The sequence below is a fragment of the Chroicocephalus ridibundus genome, chromosome 15 (assembly GCF_963924245.1).
Source record: "Chroicocephalus ridibundus chromosome 15, bChrRid1.1, whole genome shotgun sequence".
NCBI lineage: Eukaryota > Metazoa > Chordata > Aves > Charadriiformes > Laridae > Chroicocephalus > Chroicocephalus ridibundus.
Window position 1 is genome coordinate 7949333 of NC_086298.1, and position 27255 is coordinate 7976587.

Below are 27255 nucleotides of genomic sequence, written 5' to 3' on the forward strand. Positions count from 1 at the left end.
AGGCGGTGCTTCCGGGTCGGCGGCGCGGCCCAGCGCTCCCCGTACCGCCGCGTCCTCCGGCCCCGGAAGCGGCTGCCCCGGCCCGGCGGCGGGGGAGGAGGCGGCGCCCGGCCCGGCCCCGCGGAGCGGCGCGGCGGCGAAGCCTGTAAGTGTGGAGGCGTGCGGGGCCCTCTCCCCGGCGGGTGTCGCAGAGGGGCGGTCCGGGGCCCGGCTGCGCGGTGCCTACCCGGTACCGGCCGGCAGCGGGTCTGGCGGCTCTCCTGGGGCTGGGCGACCGAGGTAGCGGCGCTCCGTGCTGTGACCCCTCCTTTATTTCTTCCAATAAAAGCGTGTGGTAAATCCGCGGGGTGAAGCAAGGTGTTACGGCGAAGCGGGAGCCTCTGTAGCGCTGGGGGGATGCGCGGAGGGTCCGCGGGCCCGGGGCCGCCCCCAGTGCTGTGGCCCCGGCTGCCGCTGCCCTTCCCGAGGGCCGAGGCGGGAGCAGCGGCCTCGGCGGAGCGGGGCGAGCTACGGCTGGATAAACAGAACAGGTTAAATAGCAGAGTTTGAGGGGAAAAATAGGTAAGTGGACCGTGCAGCTAAAAATTGTTGAGTTGGGCCTGTGGCAGAGCAGGCAGAGAGGGAAGGGGACCCCAGGGGCTCCACTGGGAGCGCTCCGCGCCTGACGGAGGCTGGAGGCCCGTGGTGTGCCGTGGGGTCATGCCATCCACACCACTGACTGACCACTTCATAACTTTTATCTCTCGGCTGCTTCTGCAGCCTGCAGGTTACTGTTCCGGAGGCTCGGGTGTTTGCAAGATGAGCGCTTTTAGGGTGGTCACACTTGAGTGTGCTGCTGGATTGTGTTCTCGTTTTTTCATGTGCGCAGTGAGCGGTGATCAGAACTAGTCTCACTGCAGGAATAGTGGTGAGGGAGCGAGAAGGGGTTTCCAGGGGATACAACAGATTGATTTCAGTGTTAGTGAAAGCTTAGTGGTTATAGAAACAAGAAATGCTAGAGCCAAGCTTGGATTTTCTGAGTCTGCTCTGCATGATTTGAGGTTTCAGGGGATTGTCACGTAGATGCAAAGCTGGGAATTGAACTCTCCCAGTTATTTTTTCAAATTCAGAGCAAATCTGTTCATGGACACTTTTTTGGGTTACATTAAAAAAATTGAGATCATTGTCTACATATAGACTTGTACAGAAATAACTGAAGCAGTGAATTAGAACCAATTTAGTAAATTTCTTAGTCATCTTTCAGGTCTTTGTTATTACACACTTTCATTATCTGTTTATTGGTTTAACTGTTTCACCCAGTTGAAACAAATAACAAATGTGTCTGACAGCTGAGTTGTTCTGTAGGTTTCCCTTTTGATGAGCAAAGGCCTCAGCAGGTGAAGCAGCTTGGCAGATGCTCTGGATGTTACGCATTCTGTAGCACAGACTTTCCCGGCCTTCAGAAGTTGCATGCATGAGAAATAGACCCCTGTATTGAAAGGCCAGTTATATTGACAAATGGGACAGCACATAGCCAGGATGCAAGTCACACACCCTCGAGAGCAGCACAGCCCCATGCAGGACCAGCAGATCTCCCAGGAGGCAGCTCTGTTTAACCCTTTGCGTCGGAGATGGACATGTGGTGCTTGCTGGGGAAGGTGGAAGGAGAGCTCAGGCTTTCTCCAGTTCTTCCCTTCTAACTACTGGAAGGGACGGGCTGTGAGCTCTGGCTGTAGGGGTGTGGAAGCAGAACTGTAGCAGTGCTAGTCCTGGCAGCACACAGGAGGCTCTTGCTGGGACATCGGTACTGCAGACGATTGCATCATTTGGTATCGTGGAGGTTGGTGGTTGTGATACTGCCTTATGTTTGAGGGAGGCCTGACAGTGAGTTTGCTGTCTCAAGTTTTGCTAGCAGCAGTTCTCCGTTTTCAGAAGTGGTCAAGCGAGGACTTTTCTGTTAGACAGTACCTCTAACAAAGACCCTGGGATGCTTTTTTATATTAATTGCGTGTGTGTCTGCTGAGAAGCTTTATTAAACTGTAATATATAGCTATTCATTGTCTATAAGCTTGGTTTCTTATACAAGACAGCACGAGGCTAATCCCTACCTTGTTTGCATATGGCTCGAGAAGTATTGTATTCAAATCAGTTACTCTCAAAGCAAAACAAGCTCCTTGAATATGTTTTGTGTGCTCTAGAAGGAGACAGACCAAAAATTTGTCAAGACAAAAATTAGAAGCCAGAGGAAAGGGAGGTTCATCTATTGTTGACGAAATGTGAATCAGTCCAGTTACATTTGACGTAGAGTCCCAAAGGGGCTTGAAGTCTCAGGCGTTTTTGAAGTAGGTATTATCCTCATGAGCATTTGTGAAGTCAGAAGCAGCTTGCACCCTGTTATATTACGAAAAAATAAGATTAGGATCATCATTTTTATGGAATGAAAATATTTTCATGCACTCAGGACTAGAGTGGCAACAAACTGAAACAAAGTGGCAAACACAAAACTATTTGTTTTGGTGTGTCTTATGTTTAATAAATAAGTGCTACAGAATATATAAAAGAAGGAAATAAACACTGACCTGTCATTAGCTCTGATGAGAACAACTGTAGGCAGGAATTAGAGATAGTATTGGTTAACTAAACTGGGAGTATAAAGGAAAGTTCCCAGGAATTATTTTTAAATTAAAAAAAAAAATCAACATTGAGAACAAAAGAGTTTTAAGAATGAAATTCAAGTAGTTTATTCTTCTTCTGTATCCCTTTCATTTCCCATTTACCGCTAAGTGTTTGCATTGCAGTAAGTTTTATTCCTTTACAGTCTACATTCAGATTTACAGGTAGATTGAGAATCTACATTTATGACTATACTCTTATTGTTGATGTATGCAAAATGAGCTCTTCATATAAAATCCTTTTAAGATTATGTCACGATAATCTATGGTTATGTTTTTTTCTAAGACTGAAACATGATATCCTGTTGAAAAGCTATACATGGAAAACTGTTACAGGAAGAAAGGGTTATTTTATATTTGAAAACCACTAAAATATTCCAGTTTAGACTAAACTACAAAAATAAGGTATCCAGCAAAGATAAATACATACTGTTTGTGACAGCTGATGTGTTTTTTCTGATAGTCCTGTTGTAAGCCAGGAACTTAAAAATACAACTCTGAAACTGCGTCGGATAGGGGAGGGATAATGTTATTTTCAGTTGAAAGTTTGATGGTAAAGTTGCGTGGCGGTATGCAGGTTTTGAGAGCAGACTAATGAATTGGCTGAGGAAGATGCAGGTGGGTTTTTTGGTGCAGTCAGGTAGCTGATGGGCTGGCTGAGCCCGACGGTACATCAGGCCCTGCGGGGACGTGTGTGGTACTTTGCAGTGTGGCGGAGGGGTCCTGCGGTCCGGCTGCCGCCACAGCAAGTCCCGGGCCCACCCAGAGCTCCTTAAGGCTGCGGACATTTATGTGCTTAAAACACCTTTCAGTCAGGTTGGGCTTCAGCACGTCCAGGTAGGCTTTCCAAAGCAGCTGTATGAGCAAAATACAGGCAATTTATGAATAATGTCATACTTCCATGCTCACTTTCTTGTTGCAGCGTGGCTATAGCTAGTGGGTCTTGCTCAGGAAAACCTGAACAACCTTCTCAATGGTCTAGATTATCTCTCTCAATGTTATACAGACAAAAAAAAAAGGTAAAATGTTGAAATTTTCTGGGGGTTTTGTGTGGTGGTGGTTTTGGTGTGTGTTTTTTTTTTTAAGATTGAAGTTTGTATAGGTGTTTGTAAAATTTATGGGTTTTTTTTAAGCTTTTGAGTACCACAACGAGAAGAGCCAAAATAGAAGCTCTAGTCTAATATTTGCGTAGTCCAAGCCTATGCCTTTATTCTCCTCTTTGGAGGTAGGTATTTTATTTGTTCATCTTAGGGATATTAAAGCTGAATGAAATGTCTTTAAAGCATTTCAGGCATATGAGCGAAAAATCATGGTTCCACGTAAATGTGCTGTGCCATTGTTGAAAGTATTCCTTTCCAGCTTTTTGTGCAAGCAAAAGTACAGTCAGCTTCACCCGCTCACGGGTAGCAGCTGCTCTTCCCCATTTCTGGAAGAGTGTTCATCAGGAATAAAAACAAACCAGAAATGTTAATGTGTTATTTAAAAGGTACTCTGATTTGTTATTTTAAAATCAGCAGTTAAGCCTTAAAAATGAGCTCAAATACTCATATTTTTACTGGGTAGTAAATTCTTGTGAACACATGCTGTGAAATGAGGTAATAGGGATTCCAGTGCGGTGGGTCATGGCAATGTGACATTGCAGATGTAATGCGTGTGTTAGGGAGTGCTTGCTAGCCAGTATGGAAAAATAAGCGTAATCATAGACATTAAAAATTAAGCAAAGTGTTTGCACATATTTAGATTAGGCAAAACCCAGGCAAGATGCCGCTTTTCTAAACTGCTTCTATCCAAACCATTCAGTACAATATCAGAATGAAAAATGACAACACTTTGTCATCTGTTCAAATTGATATTGCACTCTTTGCAGTGACAGCTGAAAAGGCCCACAGGTGCCATATAAAGAGGTGACCATGTTGTCATATTTCATTTAGGCATCCCTCTGCAAAGCCATAATTACCTAATTAGGTTGTTAATTAGGAGATTAGCATTTCACTATATTGATAGAATGCTCTTTGCAGGCATGAGTCTAGATACAGATTTGTCTGCCCTAATTTATAATCTCTGCATTTTTTTATACTTATTTACTTGCTTAAAATCTTGATGCAAGATAGCTCAGATTAGCTGAGAATCAACTTGTTTGCAATTAAACGAAGATTTGACAAGATCAGGAAACAAATCGAGGAGAGCGTACAGTTTCCACACATACTCCAATATTCTCTCCCTCCTTCCCTAAAGCTCAATAATTAAAATATCGGAGTTGGTATAATTTGCATCCTGATTAGTATGACAACAGAAATATAGCCAAATTCCATGCAGTTCATAAATATAGAAATGCATAGCTGATGCCAGATTGATTTACAGGTCCGGAAACCAACAAATAATTTGTTGGAAGTTGTGGGTAACGTAGTGTTTTCTCATCGTAACTTTCAAACTCCAGTTTGACTTGTGAAAGAGCACCTCTTTAAATGATTATTCCCTTTTTAATGATAGGACCCAAAGCATGAGTGACAGCTCCTCTAGATAAGTATTCATTCTAAAATGCACTTGAGCTTTTGTTGAAACATAAACTTGAATTTTCATATATTGCAGTTCACTTTCCTTTATCCTGCGTGCACAGGAGTCTGTCTGGCATTCAAGGGGTTTGATTATTTGCTGCTGCAAATGTAGATAACCAGAACCATTTCTTTTGCAATTGCAGACAGAAGTTAACTGTGAAATTATTTCATAGATCCTGAATCATAAATTTTGAAGTATGTTTGCACCATCCTGTTCCAGCTTGTGTGATGGGGGGGGTGGGAAAATCAATTTCTTTATTCTAATCTGCCTATTTGTTTCATTAGTTTTTAAGATTGCTGTAAAGAGCTGCAGTCAGGGAGGTGTTGAAGTCGGTGGCCGTGGAAGCCCTGGAGCGATAAGGTGACCTGTAACGTTACATAATTCCCTGGCCTGCTGGATTTGCAGATTATTTGTAATTGCTTTAGATCCAGGTTGTACCTTCCAGAAGTTACATCTTTGTCTGGAGTGGCTTTGTTTACCTTGAATAGGGCTTCAATTGTTTATTACTTCCTTAAGGGAGACAGTCAATTTAAACATGTTTTCTTCTAAAAAAAAAAATAAAAAAAAAAATAAAGAGGAGCTTCAGCTTTGCAGAATAAGAGAGAGGACATTTTTTTTCTCGCTTCTTACTTTTTACTTTGATAATTTAGAGAGCAAAATAACCTTGCAGGAATTGGCTCGAGAGTTTTGTGGAGAATTTACAGCTGCTTTTAGCCATTTGAACTGCAGTATTCTTAAAATTATCCCATTAAAATTGTTAGAATTTCAAAGTTGTAGCTTTCTTGTAGCAGAACACTTTTAGTTTGCTTACAGCTTTCTCTGATTTTTATCATTTATACTCGCTTACTTAGGGGTTTGTGAGCAAATTTCCGTGTGTGCTATATGTGATACATTTTAAAGCATGAAAGGCATAAATATCAAAGTTTTCTGTGAGGAGAACATTTCTTGGACTTTGAGCAGCTGTAGCACATCATGAGAAGTGTCGTGCAGCAGTTGTAGGAACAGCCGTCCTTAGCAGAAGATGAGCAGTGGGGACCAGGCTGGGCTCGGTGGAGCTGCACATTTTTAACCCCACGTCTGTAAACTCCTTACGGGATGGTGCAAGAAAACGTGCCTATCGTCATTAGTTTCACTTTATGAAGCAAAGTCCACAGTTCCACCAGAAATTGTTGCAGGAGCCTGCAGGGGAGCAGGGAGCAGAGGGCTGGGTGTTGGGGTCCTGCCCCGCCACTGGTGCCATCTCCCACTGAGCAGCGACAGGGATGGGTTTTGTCAAATTCAACCGGGTGTATTTAAGACAAACCAGAAAATTCAATCCAAAATAACTATGTTTTCTCAAAAGGAAGGTAACCTGCGCTCAGCGTTTATTTCATGCTCAAGGTCAGATGTTTTACTCTGGAAATAGCGGTAACAGCAGGTTGGCACGTGATTGCAGCCCTCAAGTCCGCGTGGTCCCGCGCTGGAGCAGCGCAGAGCGGTTCCAGCTGTGCCCACTGCTGCCTGCGCTGGTAGGGGCTGCGGGGTAAGTGGGAGGGTGGCAATCAGAAGTGTGTGTTTAGCTCGTCTTTTCCCCGTATCTCACACTCACTTTGATATCTCCTTGACACTTGATGTAGGATAACACGTGGATATAAATCAGACTGAGTTTTGGGACATATAATGGGGGGATTTGGGTGGGGAAAGAGGAAAGTGGCAAAATCTTCCTGTTGTTTGAACAAATAATACAGGCAAGCGGGAGGGTCACAAGAACACTTGATACACTTGTGAAGTTGCCTCCTCAAATTCAGCTGTGTTGGGATGTGTTTAAGGTACAGCCTGTATAACCACATATCCTCTTTTCAGGACCTTTGTGTCACCTACTGGGAGCTGAATCTTTTGTTAGAGCGTTCTGCATTACTTACTATTATTACGCTGGATTATGACGGAGGTTGATGTGCATGGCAGCCTTGCTTCCCTCGCTGCGAAAGTCTATAGATGCCATAAATATAGCAGTGGGTTCCTGGAAGAGGAATTCTTCTGATAAAAATAGTAGATTGAGATCCAGCTGTCTGATTTTGCCACAAAGTTCCTGTGAAACCTGGCAAGTGGTTCAGCCGCTTGATGGTGCAGTTTTACATCTTTGAGGGGGTTCCCCAACCGCAGGAGACTGACGGGGGACCCAGCTCCTCTGGGCACACTGGCCACACGGCAGTGAGAGCGAGGAGAGGGTGAGAGAGGGCACCCATCACCAGGGGCTGGTTAAATAATATGCACTAGGACACACGAATAATAAAGATCAAGAAGAAAGAGGGGCGCAGATTCAGCTCTGTCCACCTGTGATGGGTCATGAGAGGTCCTTGCCAATAAGTAGTATATCGTGGGAACACTGACCTGTATGTCATGTCACACAGAAATACGGGTAAGGTTGCATAGGTTTCACATTTTTCTTTTCATTTTTAGTGTTCACATAGAGTATGCTTGACAGCTGTCTGCAAAGTATTTAATAGTTCAATAATATTTATATAGTGCAAGTGTTAAAAGAACACTTATTTTTTGTTTATAATTGAGGAATGTATAAGTTGCTGATGCTGACAAAGTCCACAAATTCTGTTAAATTCATCTGCTACAGGTGGATGTGATAATCATGTGTGGGTATGAGGAGTGCGGAGGAGGCGGTGTGCTGGCATGTCTCAGTAGATCTAGAAATTGGTCTTGTATCTGTAATTTTGCTGAAACCGATGACGTGGAGACTTCAGGGCGTTCACGTAAAGGGCTGCGGAATTCAACTTCGCTTCTCTGAATCCTTTTACTTTCTCGGAGGTTGTTGTTCCTCAGACCAGGGCTGGGCCAGCTTACTGTGTTTTGCCTTTATTGGAGGAACCGATTAGAATCGTGTAGGTAACGACTGCTAAAATGTGGCATAAAAATCTGAACTGAATTTGGGGGTCTGAAGTCTTTTCTGACTTTTTTTTTGAGGAGTGTTAACTGTTCATAGAATTTCCAGTAAACATTAATTTATCGAGAAAGGAGTTTTAATGTATCCTTTTGAAAATTCTGAAGAGGAGGAAGAAAAAATGTGTTTGTATTAAACTTCAGAGTTTGAAATAGAATTTCTGGCAATCTTTCACTGTTCTTGTTTATGGGCAAAGTGATTGCATATGTAAAATTGTAACGAAGCTTGGGTAATTTAGCACACGGACTGTTAATAGCATGAAGTCGGGGTGCAGAGTATAAAGGTAAAATTCTCGCATCTGCTGTTACATGTTGTTAACTCCCTTAGCAGACATTAAATCATTTCAAGTACAATAATAGTGTGGGAGGTAAATTAACTAACCATTAACAATCTTATAAATACACAATTAACATGCCAACATTTATATGACACATTGATGGGGCAGCAGTAATTTTTGATTGGGAGTTTGCAGACCTTTTAGAAGCCTAAGGCGGTTGCTTATTTAAACAAGTTCTTACTGCTTGCAGGTAAGCGTGGCCTTGTCTAATAAGCGGTGTGTAAATAATTAAATTTAAAGGACATTCTCAGTGCACTTTTTAAAATACCCACCCATTGTACCTCGTTGTGTCTGTATTCTCCAAGTCGCACACTCCTACTCACACTGGCCTTTAACACGTAAATTACAGGCGGGAGACGGTTGCCTTATGGTGGGATATTTGCCTTCTGGCCTCTTTGAGGACAACGAGAAATCCTTCGGGGAGAGCAGGCCTACTTTCTGTAAATGAAAATAGTCAGGAAATCAAAAATAGAGCTTGGAGCGCAGGGTTGGCAGGGACCTCTGGAGATCTGGGCCAGTCTCCCTGCGCCCGGCGGGGCTGGCCAAGGCGGGCTGCTCTGGGCTTATCCAATTGGGCTTTGAATATCTCCAAGGATACTGATGGAGCCTCTTTAGCTAATAGCATAATTTATTAAAATGTATGGTAGGAGTAGTGTATTAATAACAAGCAGCATGTCAGTTTTATTTCTCTACCATTCTTTTATTGAATTCCTTCTTGCTGCCGGGTCTGTTGTTTAATATAATACTTTTGAATTTGTCTATTTTTTTTTTTTTAAAGCAGAAAAGACACGGTCTCTCGGGGAAAAAAATGGCAGTATTTCTGACCAAGGGAGCAAAAAAAAAAGCCTAAAATTATGAAGAATGTAAATCTCTATTTATTGAATATTGTAAGTAGCGGATGCTGATGTTTGGTGGTAGGGAGGGTACTGGTAGGGATGGTGGGTTTGCAATTTACAATACACCTTCAAAATTTTGCTTTTGTCTTGACTAGAATACAGTCCAAATACAGTATTATTTTTGCTTCCAACTATTTAAATGCAGAAGCTGCTTCATGGGGCTCTGTATATGAATAGACCTTTCTCCTTGGAAGCATAGAGGGGAAATGATGAAAAGTGTTTGCTGGTCCTGGAACAAGCCTGTCCGATGTTTTCGTTAACTTTGTTCTGTTAAAATCTGCCAGAAAAACGCCAGCTGCCTTTACCAGATTTTCATGGGATACGGCTTTGTGTGATTTAAAAATATTTATTTCCTTGGGTATTTTCTTCTTGCTTACAGAAGTTTTGCAAGCAGCGATGATAGGGCAATTTTTTTTTTGTTGTAGTTTCTATGTTCAAAATACTAAATAAACACATTTAGTTCTATAGCTGGTATTAAAACGCTTGGAGCTTTCTTCTCAGATATGCAAATTTTTAGAAAAGTAGTGGGGATTTGGAACTTCTGGAATTTATGCCTGGTCTTGCATCTCTCGGTGAGCTCAGACTCACCCCCCCAGCCTCCCTCTCCCGCGGGCTGGGCTTTGCCTCGAGCAGCGCAGCTGGAAGGGGAGCCCTGGTGTCCCACGGGCCGTGCTGGTTCTCTTACCCCTGTTCACTGGTGGACTGATCAGCCTGAAAATTAGTAATTTTTTTTCTTTCCAGGTTATTTTCTGCAGCTCACTTCTTTGATTCAGCTCGTCTCACAGTGCCAGCCTTCGGGAGGTGGCGGAATATCTGAGCAGGGCCAGGCAGGAGCAAGGGGCTGTCCTTTTCAGAGGCAGCCCCAACTTGAACTAGTTTAAAATAACAAAAAATCCACAGCTACAGTAAAATAGGATAACAGCTTGAGTGTGTTTTGGGGCGCTTTTTCTTTCTTTTTTTTTTTTTTTTTTTTCTCTTTTGCCCTCTACTTTGTTTCGTAAGGCCACTCAGGTACTCTGAATGAAATGTTTTAGGTGAGTGGCAATTACTGTTGTTAAAGTGCTTAAGAATTCAGGTGTGTGGTATGTGATCTCAGAGCTTTTTCTATATTACAGCAGTTGCCCTACACGAAGCACCAGGCAGCAGCAGATGTTCAGTGCTCTGCCCTGAGATACCAATCTCTTCATGTTTAAAGTTTTTCCTTTACAAATACAAAACCTGAAGAGGGTCTATAATAAAGTAATCAAAGAGTTGATATGTAGAGGCAGAAGAAAAACAGTAACACGCTATTACAATGAGTGAAAAGAAATTCAAAGCCCTATCTGTCTTTGTAAATTTATTAATTTGAATAGACGGGGGGGTTTAAGTGTATTTTCTCTCTATCCTTCTATATGCAGTACTTAGAATATTTTGCCGTACAGCAACCATTTGTTGTAGAGTAATGGGACCTGTTTGGAGGTGTCTGGTTTGTTCTGTTGTCTTGCGATTTGGGTTTCAAGCTGTCCTCCAAACCCACTGTTCTTTAAGTGGATCTCAGCAAGCAGTGTAACTTAAGTAAACTGGAGCAGAATTAAAATAATTCACTGTACAAAATGGAGTCAGTTAAATTTTGCACATCCAAAATACAAACCTTCTTGAATCTGGGTTTCAGGGTTTTGTTTTCTTGTTTTGTTTTGGTGTTTGTTTTTTTTTCTTTCTCAAAAATGCTGTGTACATTATATTTGTAGGTACATGTGTCCATGGAAGAAGATGGAGAGAAGATAGTAGAGTGACGTGGTGGGCTTGTGGACAGGATGGCTTTCCTGGACAACCCAACAATTATACTTGCTCATATTCGGCAGTCCCACGTCACCAGTGATGACACAGGGATGTGTGAAATGGTCCTGATAGATCATGATGTCGACCTGGAGAAGTTCAATCCCTCGTCAGCGTATGGGGACAATGGTTCAGAGACACAGGGAAGCAATGGTGAGACTCAGGGCTATGTATATTCCCAATCAGTCGATATTACCTCAAGCTGGGACTTCGGAATCAGAAGACGATCAAACACAGGTAAGTGATATTTGCAGCAAAGAGAACCTTAGTCTTTTAAATTCAGTTTCTGTTAGCCTGGCTTGCCTGGGCAAACCGGAGCATGACTAGCTAGACATCTGTCAAACTTTTCCTTTGTAATGTCGAGACCCTTTTTATAAAAGGACATGTAATGATTCAGTTTCTTTAGCGTGCTGTCAGCTGAGTTTTAATTGCTGCTTTACTTACTCACGTACAGAGGAACATTGAGGTAGTCACTTCTATATATAAAAAAAAATATTAAATTGTAAAGACATCAAGTCTAAATCCAAAGTACATGAACAGTCTTTGATATTTCTATTGTTAATGTCTGGAGGGGTGTTAACTTTTGAACAGGATAGTTATTTTCTGAGAAAAATCTACCTGGTGAGGCATCAAATCTATTTGTTATAAGAGAGAGGAATGAAGTTTGATGTGAGCCAACGAAGTGAATGATTTGGCTGTATTTTGTCTTCTGAAGTTTTATTTCTGAGAAAAACCTTGAGCTAAGATTTCAGTTACCAAATCAAGAAATTTTAAGGGTGTACACCTTTTCAAAATATGGTCAGTTTGTCTTGACTGGAAGCAAACTGTCCCATTTGTTGTTTCGTATGAGGGATATTCAGACTTCTACCTATACCCGAGGAATGCTATGAACAGAAGTTCTGTGATATAAAATATATATGAAAATGTTGGTGTGGGATGGTCAATACCCATCTCTTTTTTTCTGTGTTACAGTATATATTTTTTTCAAATGATTTCTGAAGGTATTATAACACCACCTAGAGCTCAGAAAAAACATCTGTGCTCTACCTAACAAGTAAAATGTTGTATGGTATTCATTATCTTGAAAAAACTTTTACAAATAAGAAGTTGTCAGAAGTTACGGAAATGACAGGGCTCTGACCTCTTTTATATATGGCTGCAGCTGACTTTAAGGCATGGTGAAGAGTTCAGCGTGCCAGACTGCCCAGCATTGTCCTCAAGCCTTGTTTAGTTCAGGTGATGGTATAGTTTATGACGAGGGAGAGGCAAAGCTTAAAGTTTTATAGAATTGTTCAAAAAAATAATCCTGAAGGGTTATTTCATCAAGTGGGTAGACTGCTTGAATTAATCTCCATTTAAATTACGGATTTCAGTTTCCAATTGGTGGCGTATTCTAAAGTAATGGTTAGGACACTGGGGCCATCGGGGAAGGACACTGGAGCCATCAGGGAGCCACTTCTTTGCCTTTTTCCATCTGACGTGTCTTTTCCATCGGGTGTGCTGGTGCCACCAGCAGCCTAACGCAGTCATCAAGGCAATCAGGCTGTGATTTGAAACAGAGCGGGGTGGAACAACGCCTGCAAAGAACCCAAGTTGATCGGTACTGAACCCTTTTCAAAAATACAGGAAGAGGAATAAATTAAATAGAAAGTTATCTAGTTTTAATATAAATACTTTTTGCATTACACAAGCACTTGTCTAAGTTCTTGATGGAAGAAAACACGTACATATGTAGAATAAAGTGTTTGTATATCTCGTAAGTTCAAAAACTCATTAACTGTGAAATCTGCAATTTTTGCTCCTAAAATGGGCAAATGTAAGGACTTTTTTTTTAGGTATTCCATAACTACTTCAGTAGATTTAGTAGGAGCAGGAACATTTGTTAAAATGGGGTTTAGGTTTTGAAAGATACTGTAGTTTTGTGTATCAACAAGTAGTAGTGGCAGACTTCTTTAACGTGTAAGCTCTTCTTTATTCTCCTTGGTTTTCTACCCTGCTAAATAAAATCATTTCTGCTTATGCCATCTTTAACTGTTGTTTTTGAATAACTTTCTATTATCTTTTGCAGAGCTGTTTTAGTGTAAAGTACCTTAACTGGGTAGTACCTTTTTCATAAATTGTCGAAATAATGTATACTGTAGAAGACTCTACACATCTCTGTAGAGAGTACAGAAGTGTTGGTTATTAGTTACTTGTCATGTGGGTATGCAAATTTGGCAATGAATGGTACGTGCATTCCCCTATCAGTTATCCCCTTAGTCCTGAAGGGGCCGTGCGGTGGTGACACACATCAGGGTGCTGCTCATCCTCTCCGGGGAGAACGCGTGGTTTGTCTGCCACTGAGCTCCTCCTCCACCTCCTCCTCCACAGCAGGTAGATGGGTCACGGCTGGTCTTTGGCTCTGGACTCCATCTCCTCGCTGCTGTTCTGCTACGTCCAGAGGGGTTACAAAAACTGAAAGTGGAGACAGGTCTGTGCAAGGTGCTGGGTCTGTGGGAAAGCAGCAAATTCTCCCAATCCCCATGACTAGAAACAAAGGCTCATCCCGCTGCCAATAGTTAATGAAACAAGAACTACATTTGGTCAGTGACATTTTTCACACAGAAAGCTTTCAAACTAGCATGCTTCTTGTGAGAATGAGCCTTAAATAATTCAGACTTCTAATAGGTGCTGATAATTCCATCTAATTTGGAGTTGCTGTAATACAGTCCCACAGTAAATGATCATTTGTGATCAGCTGTAGATAGGAGAGCAGGGTGGAGGGAGTGAAGATGGTGACTGCACGTGAGTATGCTTGTTTTGATAAGGGGTGAAAACATCAAATAGGATAAAACCATGCATTATTCTTATTTCTAGTCTACATTTTTTCCTTTACCTGTTGTTTACATAGAAATCTAACAGGTGTTTTTTGCTGGCCCGTTTGGGAAGAAAGGATTTTGGAAGGTAATTTTGAGCTACAGCCTGGACAGCAATTGGGGGAAAAAAAAAAAGAGTTTTTTCTTTCAGAATAAAATATCTACATTGCAATAGCGTTTTACCCAATATTTAAACATCTGAGCAGTGACACTACTTCTCATATTTCATTGAGTAAGACACATAGAGGTATTTAGGCACTAACCTCATGTTGGCTTAAATGGGAAATAGGCATCGAAGTCCCTGTTTGAGTTCAAACTGCTTATTACAGCCGTTAAACCTCAAAGTAGTATTTTTTCATCAGTTCCCAGGTTGAGAGTTTTTATGGGGGCAAAAAAAATACCAAAAATCACTTCCGTGTCCACCATTCAGTTCAAAGACTAAATGTACAAGAATAATAATAGGAGAGGTAGAAAATATTTATTAACCCTTTTTAATTGGTGAAATGACTCAGGGAACTCAAATTGTATCTAAAAATTGTCAGAGTAATTTAGCATTTTAGAATCTCTTCTACAAACCCATTTTAGTTAATGAATGATCTTAATACATCAAAATTGCTAATATATCCAGCAAATTGTTTCCTTCAGTGATCAACATGATTAGCCCTACTCTCCAGTCCAATCTGCTTTCTTATTTTGAGTGGACGCATCATGACATCAGGTATTTCATGTGGCCATTGTCTTGGGGAGCTTCTGCCAGGGCTACTGACCATCTCCTGAGAGAGATCTCGCTGGAACAAGAGATAATTCAAGGTGTTATCTGCTACCTCCCTCTGCAAATTCTTTCGTGTTATAACTATTTGAGGCTTTTTTTCAAACCGTATTTCGAAGGTGGAGTCAAAATATACGTAAAGAAATATTATATTCATTTTAAGATTTGACTAATGTTGTGAAGATACAAATCATTTATTTTACTACCTATAAACTGTTTCAGCACACTGAAGAAAAAGCTATGCTAATTTATATAGCTTTGACATTTTATAATTTTCATGATTTTTAGATAAAGGATTTTATATTTAAAACTTTAATAGTCTAGTCTGAGTTCATTTATCTTTAATTTTTGAAACGGGTAGAGTAATTCATAACAGTAATTTTATTCCTGTAATGTAATATTCACTTCAGTTCATTTGTGCATTAAAATTCCTTTAAGACCGTTATTAATGATTTATATAATGAAATGTCATATTAATCACAGAAGTTTTCACATTTTATTATTCTCTTCCATGTTAATACTATCTTTATGATCTCTATTAATGTTTTATATCCTCTAATTTCAATTATAAATCAAGAACATTTTCATGTTTTTGTTGGTATTTGCTTTTCAGGGGTGCCACCTTTAAAATTTTATGACTTTTTCCCCTACATATGCAGTATAAAACATCTTTATTCATATAAAGGTAGTTAATTATGTCTTTGTTTATAGTAAACTTTCATTGACAAACTTATAGTTATAATATTTCTTTTCAAGCTCAGAGACTAGAACGTCTGCGGAAAGAGAGACAAAATCAAATAAAATGCAAAAATGTTCAGTGGAAAGACAGAAATACTTCTTACTCAGGTAAAAATAAAAGATCTTCTATTTTCCTACCCTTTTTATTTCTGCTTTTGATGGTTACAGTGTTTTCAGTTTGTAATTTTCATTTAAGCTTTCAAAGCATAGAGGAAATTCTAATTATTGGATTTGCCTTCCGTTCCCCGGTTAGGTGTTTCCCATAGTTTATTGCTGGGGGGGTGTGCCACAGACGCCTCGTTTGTTCTCAGCTGTGGTGAGGACATTCCACATTATTAATAAAGGCAAAGTAAAGAAAAAGTGTTTAAAACCTGGTTTGTTGGTCTGAACTAATTCGAGTGGCTGCTCTATTTTTTTGCAATATAAGGTATTGATATGGTAGTGCTGCGTTCTGTCATCTTGGAGCTTCGTTATCTCCTGAGGCTTCTCTTGTCCTGGGCAGAACTGGGGCCTGAGACAATCTGGGCGCCGCTGTGGGGCAGGCGAGGGGCAGGGGGTGTCGTTCCGGGTGCCGCTGAGGGGCAGGAGGTGTCTCTGCCGCGCGGGTGGCAACTGGCAAGTGTCCGCCTTCAAAGCGTGGAATCCTTGTCTCCCTGGACGCTAGGGCTTTCTGGCTGTTTCCAGGGTCATTCTGTGTACCAGATGGGATGAATAATTTTTTAGAGATTACTTTTATAGATTTTTTTTTTTGTGGTTATTTTCCTAGGTAAGGGGGGAAAAAAATCTTAAGAAATAATGTGTATATATGATCTACTTAACTGAACACATAATAAGGCTGGAGAAGCTAAGGCAGCATTTTCCTTGGAAAAACTAGTATCAATGATTTCTCAAAAAATATGCTTTTTTAAAAATTATTATGTAATTAAGTATTTCTGACTGGATGGTCTACATAGTTTAAATTGCAATGTATGAAATGAAAAATCTGTCTCAATTCTCTTCTTTTATAGCTCAAGTTAGTATCTATTCCTGTTGTATTTGACGCACATTCAAATCTTTGTATGGTCTGTCACGCCTACTTCTTTCAAAATTTATGTATATCTTAACGAAGTCCCTGTGTAATCTCCTTTTTTTCACCTAAATCCTTGTATCTTTAGTGGATGTCATTTGCTGAACCTTCTCCAGCTCTTTTATATGTATATATTTTTTATTATTATTATTTTTTATTTTTTTTTAGGGGAGTGAACAAAGCCGCTCCCATGAGCAACACGTTGCACTAATCCTCAGCATCGTGTTCAGCTGTGTTTGGTACCTCTGCTAATGCATGCTAAAATGTCTTTGCCTTTCTACTTCTGTAAATAGAGTTGTAGGTTTTAAAGTTTAATCTACTGTAACCTCCAACTCTCTTTGCTCAATATTTTATAGCGTTTGACCAATGATGGTGCAATTCTCTTTTTCCTCTTTATCCCTAACTGTATACTGCCGGATATTTCTTTACACTGAATTGCACCCAGACTCCCGTTTCCTGCTGTGTCTGTGCCGTTTGTGTCGTCGTATTCGTGTCGGCTCCATCATGACATTCAGTTCCTTTTACGTGCTGCCCCAGAGACAGGCACAACCCGTCACCCAGCAGTAAGGGAGGTGTCCCCCTCTGCAAGGATGTGCTGGGCTTGCAGGCAGACAGCTCAGTCCCTCTCTGCTGCAGAACTAATTGAAATAAAAAAATAAGTTACATTAAAACTCCAGGCACTCAGTATCTCCCTTTCCTGGCAGAGCAGACTTTCCTTCTCTCCTTAGTCCCTGAGATTCTGCGTGTTTCTCAGTTATTGGCACGAAGAACAACATGGTAGAAAGAGGCCAGGAAAAAGAGGAGCGCTGAAGGGCTGTATCCTGATCCGCTGTACCTTCCTCTTCGTCAAGTGTGTGTGTGAGACTGTGTCTGTTCTGTTCCTGGAGTGTGGCGTTATTGGAAAATATGTATGAAAGCAGTAACAACAGCAATAGCTGTTCTCAGATGGGGGGAATTTGGCTGCCCTCTTCTGACCGTTCGTCTCAGCCTTGGACGAAGTCGAGCCTCTGGTTGCCACCAAGCAAAGGAGGAGGATGCTGGAAGGGTGATGCTTTCCCTGTGCTGCTCTGATGGCACCACCTCCAGAGATCGCTTGTCACAGAGAAACTCTCAGAGACGTTTCTGCTGTCCTGCGGGTGGATGTGTAGTCGTAATTTGAGGCATTTGGCAATTGATTATTTTTCGTGATTCCCATTTTTGATTACTATGTTCAGAAATAAAAGTACACTAACCAGGATAAAGGGAAGTGAGAGACGAGTACTTTTTTTGTATGGTAATGCGGAAAAAAGAAGAGTGTTTTTTAATAATCATCTGTTTGCCTGCTGCCATGAGACAAGCAGTTTGCTTTGTCAGGAATGAATTTGAAAGATAAGGTGGTAGTAGTGTATAGACTTGAAAAAGAAAATCTCCATGGTTTTGGAGTTGGTTCGGGGATTATCAAATGCAAAGATGCTTCAGGGGTAGTTGGCTGCCTGGAAGGAAGGTGTGACACCGGAGGCCTGGGGTTTTGTTCTGCTGTGCCACCAATTCACATCACCTTTCGGTGCATCGGTTCTTTTTCAGTAAAATGGAAAGAACAATTCAGCTTCATGCAGCGTAGAGATCAAATCGTGTTAGTAAAACAGTCTGTGGGCCCTATAAACCAAATACGGATATACATACAAAAGGGTATTCCTTTTTATAAAATACTAGGTATTTTTAGATGAAAGCAAAAAAATACGGCATTGTATTTACATCTTACATTTATTCATTTCAGAGCATGTAAAAGGTAAACTAACAGTATGTCAAGGGACTCTTTCAAAAGCCTTGCATTCATCCCGTATAAAATAGCACATATAGCTATCAGAACCACAAAAGCTGAAAAGTACATATAATACAGACTAGTGGCAAAGCTTAGCTTTAATTAAGAATTAAAGATTATGCAATTAAAGCTAGTTTAATGTAGAAATATGAGCTTTTTTCCCCTGAAATGAATTTGAGAATTTAAAATATTTTTTAAAATAACGTTTTTCATTGGAACTCTCACAGACCAACTCTGTTGGGAATTATTTGACAAAATGCTCAATGGAAGATGGTAGTTTTTCAGAAATCTCATCTTTCTTCTAGCTTTTTGCGCAAATCTGTAGAAGGTTTTGGGACTTTCTAAACAAGTTGAACTTTTTGAAATGGTGACGTTTTCTGGAAAAGGAAAACTGTATCTCAGCCAGCTGAATTTACAGTCTTACAGAATGTAGTGTTATTGAAACTCCTCAGCCGTGTGGGATATTTGAGTAAAAGCTATACAAAACTCAAAGCACCACAGATGTCACACTAACGAATGCAGAAGAAGTCTTGAGATCCTCTTTTTGCACATCCCAGCAAAGGAACGGTAATCAAATCACCTTAACATTTTCCTAGAGACAAAACTTCAGGATAAAAGACTTGCTTTTTCTCCTGAACCAGTAAAGCCGTTGTATTGGATTCCAAGGTAGAGAGTACTTTGCAAATGCCCAGAAAATAGCAGGTACGGGCAATACTCTAGCATAATTGTCATTGAGATATTTTATTTTAAAAAGAGATAAGCTTGTTACAAAAAAACAGAATACCTAATGGAGTTTAAGTTGCCACATTTAAAAAGGATTTAATCAAGTTTTTTTGGTTAATTGCAGCTTCTCACAAGACGGTTGGGTGTCTCTTAGTGCCAGTATTTAGCACTTTTGCCAACTGTCTGAGTTTTCAGGCAATCTGCTGATAAAAATAAACTGAGCTTTTGAGTAGTTACAATTTGTCAAGTTTTAATTTTGCGTTTTAAGAAATTAACAAGCTCCCTGCAGAACGAGTCCCAGGTCGCGCCGCTTTGGGAGCGGTTTCATTTCCCTGGAGGAGCAACAGACAAGTCTTTGAGCTGGGAGAGAATCCAACTGCCGGACTGCGGAGCAATCGCTCCGGGAGAGCTGGGGTTGGCTCAGGTAGTGATTGATGGAGTTTGGGGGTACTTGGTTCCTAGAGCAGATGTGGAAAAAACTTGTCCAGATTCAGTCACAGTTTCTTGCAGCTGAGACCCATTGGTGCTGATATGCTAAAACACCCCAGGCTCTGTCCTGATTTTGTCATGTCCTTATAACATAAGAAGCCCTAATTTATTTTTTTTTTTTTAAGTAAACTGTTGCTGGAAATTCAGCCCTTCATATAAAAAGAGCTTGCTTGTTGGAGGCTTTTATGAGCCTTCACAGACCGCACAAAGAACTCACTAACTCTCATCCCCTTTGTTTTTAGAAAGCTTTTTTTTTATTGTCCAGACTATTTATCTGCAGTGGTGTTTTTGAGTGGGACTTTTTTTTGAGACCAGGCTGTACCCCGTCTACCATAAGAAGAAAATCCAAAGAAACTATTCTTTTGGATTGGATGAAGTCCCAAGCCTACTGCTGACAGCGTAGTGACATTGTAATATCGTAATGGGGTGGTATAATACCGTTCTGGAATAGAGTGTAATATCCTGTGTTACAAGCTCAGTTTGAAACGCTCTTGCGCGGCGTATTGTAGATGTGTCAGCAGTCCTTTTGCATAGGATTTACTGTTCATTTAGAAAAAGGTAGGCAAGCAGAAAGACCAGGAATACATACTTCTCTCTTTGAATCTTGATTTTTTTCTTGACTCGAGTGGATCTGGTAGTGATCAGTTCCATTCTCTGTATAGGAAGAATTCATCTTTTCCTCAGCCTAAGCAATGGCATTGTTCAAACTTCTTATGTTTTCATATCTCTGGGCTATGAAAGAGTGATGGTATATTCTACCCTGCTAAAGCATTTGTTGTTCTATATATTTGATTTTGTTCTTCCTCTTACGATGTTATCTCTGTGTAGTAAACAGTAGCCTCTGTACATCTCTAGTACAACTACTGCACTCTCTTTTCTGATCTACAGCAGAGGAGCTGAGCTCACTATTTGAAAAAAAGAATTTCAGAGTAAAATCTCCGTGTTCTGGGAAGCAGTCAATACTGTCTGTACGACTTGAACAGTGTCCGCTGCAGCTGAATAACCCCTTCAACGAGTACTCAAAATTTGACGGCAAGGTAAGTGGACCAGATGTTTTTCTCTCATATCCAGGTGGTCCCTGACCTGAAGATGATGGGCCTTAGGCAGTTCTCCTGTGTGTTTACTTGTTCAAGCTTTAATTAGACATTATGGTAAGCCATCAGTTATTTTGAAGTGGTTATCTAGAAACATGCTTCTCTTAGTCCTAAATATAATGGTTCCAGGTTCGGTAGAACCGTTTCTCCTGTTTTCATTACAAAATTCTGCTTTCCCATTAGACATACATTACCTGGCTGTTTTCTTCTCCAGCAGGCCAGTTAGGTAAACATTTAGTGTGGCAGAGTCCTAGGGCATCTGTCTGCACAGCTGATGGTGAGACCCTTTGTATAAATGTTGGCATTTAAAAAAAAAAAAAAAATATTCTGTCTAGCCGCATCCCAGCACTTGCTGAATATTCTGTGATTTATGCTGTCTTTATCCTCAAAATGCTCCAATGAGAGTGGGAAAAGCCACTGTTTTGAGGGTGGAAAACTGAAGCATCAATAGGTCAGTATCTGGGGCAAAAAAAGGACTAAACAACGTAGTTCTGCACAAGTACTTATTTATGTAATCTGTGGAGGACGTTCGCTACAAACCTGGTAGGTGAAATTCATTCCTTGACTACGTTTATTTCAAGAGCTTGCATTTGATACTGCTCAGAACTGTGGGTAACCGTATTTCCTTGTCTGCAGGGGAGTTACTCTGTATTGTCAGATATTTTTCTCTGTCATAAACTCTAGAAACTGAAATATAAACATCAGCGTGATGGATCAGTGTCATATTGTTCCAAAACAATTATAAATACTGCACGGATCTGTTTTCTGCTGGATTTGTTTGTGGAGTCTCCTGTGGGAGTATGAAGTTTGAGCTTCATTACCATTGTGATGGAGGAATTTCATATTCTGTTAAGTATTCTTAAAGTGGAAAGTCAGATATGTAATTCCGCTAGCGTGTCTAGAAGTATTTAGAATATTGGTGAAATGGTAACTTTTAAACTATGAAGTCCGTGTAGCAAGAGTTGCCGCTACTGTTATCTTATACTTACTAGTAAGTAGTAGTTAGTGCCATCTCAGCGTGTCAGAATTGCTGGCCTCGGGAATAAATGATAGCGGTACTTCCATGCTGACAACGCTGGGATGCCTTTTTTCTACACTCAAAGCTTGCTGTTCTTATGTCATGAAATTTCAGTTTGGCAAACATTTAAACGTAGTTCCAACAGTCATGCGCAGAGGAAGTAAAAATAAAATAACCACTACTTTATTAAGAGAAATTTATAGTAATTCAGTGGTGTCCCGGTCTTGTTGCTTTAATACTTGAGCATGATTTGGGCTACCAGCTAGAGTTTTTCTCAGAAACTTGAGGAACTTAATCATATTTCCTTCCCACTTTGATAATCCAAACTGCTTTTTACTGTATTAATAGGAATTCTAGTTGACTGTAATGAACATCTTAATTTTCCTATTTAAAAGTCTGATGTATTTAGCAGGTGTTTGGTCCACTTCAAGGAAATTGGACTATACATAATAGTTTGAGATAGTAATGAACTACCTCAATGTTTACTCAATTGCGATTTGTAGGGTATGATATGAATTAACTCAATTGTGATCTAGAAATCAAAATACCTTCTTAACTCTCCCAAATAACTGGCATTTTGTTAGAGTATAATCTCACTATATTAATTTTAACATCATTGTTTATATTACTCTGGTAAGTCTGTCAATAGTATGCTCATAAAATTTAAATTTTTTATACTTCCATATGTATTGTCTGTTTTTTAAATACCTACTTGACCATCTGAGATACAGAGGAAACAGTATAGTTCAGTAGTGAGTTATTGTACTTCAGTTTTGTTGTACTTTCAGACAGTAATGTAAATAAAAAAAACCCTAGTATTTTAAAATTCTTTTTAATGAAATATCGTAGGTCTCATATTTATTTTTATTGATAATAGATAAGCAGTGTTTTTCACATAAATACAATTCTTTCAGGGAATAGTGCATGACTTATTTACATAATTAACAGAGCCGCATATCTCTTGGGGAAATGGTACCTAATTGGGGAGAGGCAGGGGGATGAGGAGGGGCTAGGGGCCTAATTAAACATGTCTTCAAAAAACCCTACTTAATTATGTATTTACTCAAGGGATCACAGTGGCTCTGAAATCTTTGAGATTATAACCGGGCCTTTGGTTTATATATATATTTGAGTTTGGTAACACACATTTTCAGCTGGTGGGGTCCCACCCTGGTGTGGTTCACTGGCAGCTTCCCTGGCTGTCTCGGAGCCCTTTGTTCACGTGTGCGCTCATCTAAACCGCTTCCCGAACGGCTTTAGCTTACCACTGACCTCAAATCAAATAAAACCATTCTCTTCAGGGTCCTTCCCACCCCCTGCCTCCGTTTGAGGTATTGTTTTAAACTGATCAGTTGAAAATAAGAAAACATTGCATGCTGTAATATCGACCAAGCAAATTTATTAAAATGCTTACATCTTGCAGGTGTTTTCTGCCAGATTTAGTGTCTTTTTCATAACCACTTCTGCAATTTTATGAAATAATAAAATTTTAAAGCACTCTAATTTCTTCTTGTTCTGATCAGTTCGTTAATTATCAAAATAGTAGAGGATATGGCTTGTGAAATGCGACTACAATGGAAGCATTCTAATCAGCTCCAGAATTCAGGTGATTCTTGACACAAGCCTACACGGGACAGACCTGTGGCTTTCGTGTACATTGTAAAGCTTCAGCTCTTAACGAAAGACACAATAACTACTCTTGGCTGTATCTTCAAGTTTTTCCTTAAAATAGTTAAAGTAAACCTAACCCTGGCATCTGTTAGCATGCTTTGTAAGTCACGTGGGTTGTACATCTTGGTTAATAAATCTTGAGAGCTCTTGCTAAGAGTATTGTATGAAAAGAAGCCTTTGGTCATTTATAATTACTTCAGTTGTCATTTGTATAGAAAATTACTTGAAGGCTTAAGAAACCAGTGGCCAAATTGATTTCCTTTATCTGCATGCAAATGAAATTATCCATTTTATAGATAAGTTCAGGTATATTTCTGTTTACAGAATTTGAAAAATCAAATTTTGGTGCTTATTGTTCCAACTTGCTGACTGTTGATAAGGTTGGGAAAATAAGGCTGGCCGTAAGACAGATCTGAAAGCCATCGCCAGGTACCACATGTGAAACACAGGGGGGTTGGAACGGCTCCTTTCAGTGACACAGCTGGAGGTCCACTTTACCTGCCTGCTTTCAATAATTGTTTTAAAAGCATGCATTGTCTTTGCATTCTATAGAAATTCAGAATATTTCTGTTCAAATCACAGGCGTAACTTGCATGAGTTGCTGGAAAGCATGATGATGAGTTTTCTCTGAGATATTAATCTTAAAGATACTGATTTAGTACAGTATTAGTGTCAAAGCTATTCAATGGCATGACCATTCCCACTAGCAGAGAAATGTTACCAAGATGTAGCTACTGGAATAGAGAAAAACCGTGCTAGAATCAAATGTTCAGCTTTGTAGGAACCACAAACTGAATGAGTGACTCCTAAGGCCTCGGTTTACGGTTACCCTGAAATCATCTTTGAAGCCAGTCCATGTCCAGTTTTCTTCCGAGTCTCTGCTACCTTTAAGAAATTACAATCACTAAAATGTCTTGTCAGTTCGATTTGTGACATGCCTGCTACCAAAGGCTCCTACATCCCCAGCAGAATGTTAGCAAACACGGGAGCGTTACAGGACAGTCAAAAAACAGATGCTAAAGATACGCAAAATAGTCAAAGGGAGTTGGAAAACCACAGTGCAAATGTAAGGGAGGGATCATTCAGCTCTAGATTGACCTTGAGTTACAAGGCCAAAAGCCTTTCCTGCACGCAGACCGGAGTTTTCTCAAGGTATTTTTACTTCTGCTTTCATGACTGGTGGTTGAAAATGAAGAGCTAAGGCAGTCTGGCTTTTCTGACGTTAGAGGGGTTTGTGGGTTTACTTGGCTACTGGAGTTAATTTCAATAAAACCAGGTCAAGAGGATCTTTAGCTGGACAGATGCTGGAATCCCTGTTGCGAGGGACGGTACCTCTGTGTAGTGTTACAGGGTTTCTTGTGGCTAATTTTGGTAATGGGTTAAAAACCAACAATTTCTCTTGTAGCAACTGTTTTTAAAATGATGCTGTGGAAAGCATGGGGGAAGGGATAATTCATGAGTGCTAATTGCTTGGCTGTTAATTTTCATAAGTGTTGATAGAAGCAGTTCCTTAAATTAAACTTTGTTTAAAATGTATCAGGGGAAATATTCCACAATGTCGGGCCTGAAGTGAAAATTAATATGAATGCTGTGGCAATTAACACGTACTGGTTAATAGCTTTTAGCAGCATTTTGGGATGATAGTCCTTAAATACATTTTTGCATGCTGCTCTTGTTTCGGTCTTGTTTGACTGTATGTCTGGATAATCATGAACAAATGTTTTGCACAATCCCCAGTATTAAATAGCTCTACTCAAAGAAAGTAGATAAAGAACTTAAGAAAGAAGCAACGCTGCTGTAATTAATATGGAAAATGTCTGAAATAATTAATCCAGGATTAAAATCTTAGTGTGGAAAAAAAATGAATTTTTTTAAAATAAATGTTTTGCCTCTAAGCTGAGTAGAGTGATCCTCATCTGAATCCTAAATCGGTCTGCATAGTTCTTTTTTTCTTTTTTTTTTTTTTTTAAAGCATTTGCTTATTCTACTAGTTTTAGTGGTTTACGTACTACCTGCATGCTACTAAAATAGTCGAAGTAAAGATTTTTATAAGGTAATCATTTATGTTAGATAACGTGTGTGTTAACAGGTCAGTGTCTGTGTGGGGTCACCATTTGCAGTGGTGCCAGGAGCCACGTGCCAGGCTGGGGCAGAGCCAGCGGCGCTCAGTCCCCCCGTGGGACCACCGCTCTGTGCTCCCACACCTGCCCGCTGCGGGGGAGAGAGATTTTGGGTTTGCTGGGCTGGAAATAGTCCTCTCCTTTGGTTTGTGTTTGCATTTCCTCTAGCTGCGGAGCCCTAGCTGTCCCGAGGGATGCAGGAGCTCTGCCTGGGCCATCGGGGCTGTCCCTGTCATGGCCCTCGTGGCCGGCGTGGCCAGCATGTGCCTGTGCAGCCGGGGCGCTGCGGGGGATGATGCACAGGAGCAGGGATGGAGGGGAGTGAACAGCCTTGGAACAGGCTTTCAGCAACGCGGGCTGCCATTGCCTGCTCAGCCCGGTTCAAAACCCGCGCTGCAGTTCCTGGGACCCCTAAAATAAGTGCCAGGAGCACATAAAGGTACTGAGCTTTCCCTTTTGGTGTCTGGCAACTCCCTGTAAAAGTTCTCACCCAGTCAGAACGTGGGAGAGAAATCTCCCGTAAGACTGAGATCTCTCGGCGTTGGGGATGCGCGTTGCCCGTGACGTCGGGGTTCGTAACTCGCTCTTGCCTGCAGCATTGCAGGCTCCGCTGTGCAGAGACAGAGTTCAGTAACGCCTTACTGAACGATCAAGATGCTTAACTGAAAAATTACCACTTTCTAAAATAAGTTTTCGTTCAGAATAGGTGATTAACATGAGTCGTGCTAATAGCTGAGTTGTATTTAAATACAACACCCCTGTATTAAGAATGCCTGGTTTGTTCTTTCCCATGTCGAAGCTGCAAAGCTTTTGATGAGTAATCGGTGCGCCCTGCTGCCCCTGCGGAGTCGGCTTTGCTGGGTGGAGAGCAGCCCCGAACAGCGGCACCAGTTAAGTACTGTAGTGGAGGTGAGAGCACAACAGTCCTTGGGGTTCATGCAGTGGGTAAAATATATTAAGCTTGCCTGTTACGTAATTTAAAATACTTCAGAATTGTGTTATTTCATACAGAAAAGCCGTTTGCAATGAGATAAGGAAGCGCCTCGTCGTGGTGTCTGAACACTTGCTTTAAGTAACTGGAAGCACAGACAGAAAACTGTTGTGAGTTCTGTGATGGGAACAGGCACTTGAAGAACTGGCTGTGCGTGTCCGGCTGTGCAGGGATGGCTGTGCGTGTCATGTCCAGCGCGGGCCATCCTGGGCTGTTTCCTCGTGCCCGCGGCGGCTCTGCTCCTCGCACAAAGGGTGCGGAAATGGTGCCGGCGCCTCCCAGCGCAGCCCCTGGCCTGGGGCAGCAGATAAGAAGGCTGAGCGTCAGTGCTGCACTGTCATCTCTGCTTGGGGGCTGGAGTTTTATCTCACAATTCCAGGCATCTCACTTGCATTAACAGCTATTTTTCTGGCCTTATGCAGATTAAATTAACGTGGATCTGGTTTGATTAACTTTGGCTTGAGGGCGCAGTCAATTCACCTCTCCCTTTGCTGTACCCGCTCGTGTCTCTCGCTGCGGTCGGTGGCGGGTGCCCTCGCAGGCTGCTGCCCTCTCCTCCCGAGGGGAGCTGTGCTCCGACGGGACCGGGTCTTGCTGTGGCTGCTGTCAGTCTTTAACCCGCTGAGGTGACACCAGCCATGTGGGGACACTGCTTGCCAAGGACCTCGTTGTTTGGTGAAACCCGCTGCGCTCTGGCATTCCCGTGTCGGGAACGGTCCGTGGATCCTGCCCC

At 41.1% G+C, this 27255-nt stretch overlaps 1 protein-coding gene across 5 annotated transcripts in view; it reads left to right on the forward strand.

Annotated features, from left to right (window-relative positions):
- Positions 1-3: 3 nt before the first annotated feature.
- The window catches only part of MAPKAP1 (MAPK associated protein 1), a 106799-nt gene continuing 79547 nt past the window's right edge, over positions 4-27255 (forward strand). For 2 of the 5 annotated variants that reach the window (XM_063353137.1, XM_063353135.1), the window contains exons 1-4: positions 4-145; positions 11100-11424; positions 15568-15657; positions 20517-20665. In XM_063353137.1, the coding sequence (XP_063209207.1) occupies positions 11166-11424; positions 15568-15657; positions 20517-20665 (498 nt within the window). In that variant the 5' untranslated portion in view covers positions 4-145; positions 11100-11165. Of the gene's footprint in view, positions 146-11099; positions 11425-15567; positions 15658-20516; positions 20666-26989 lie in introns of those variants that run through there. The other 3 variants (XM_063353136.1, XM_063353139.1, XM_063353140.1) reach the window with 3 other exon arrangements.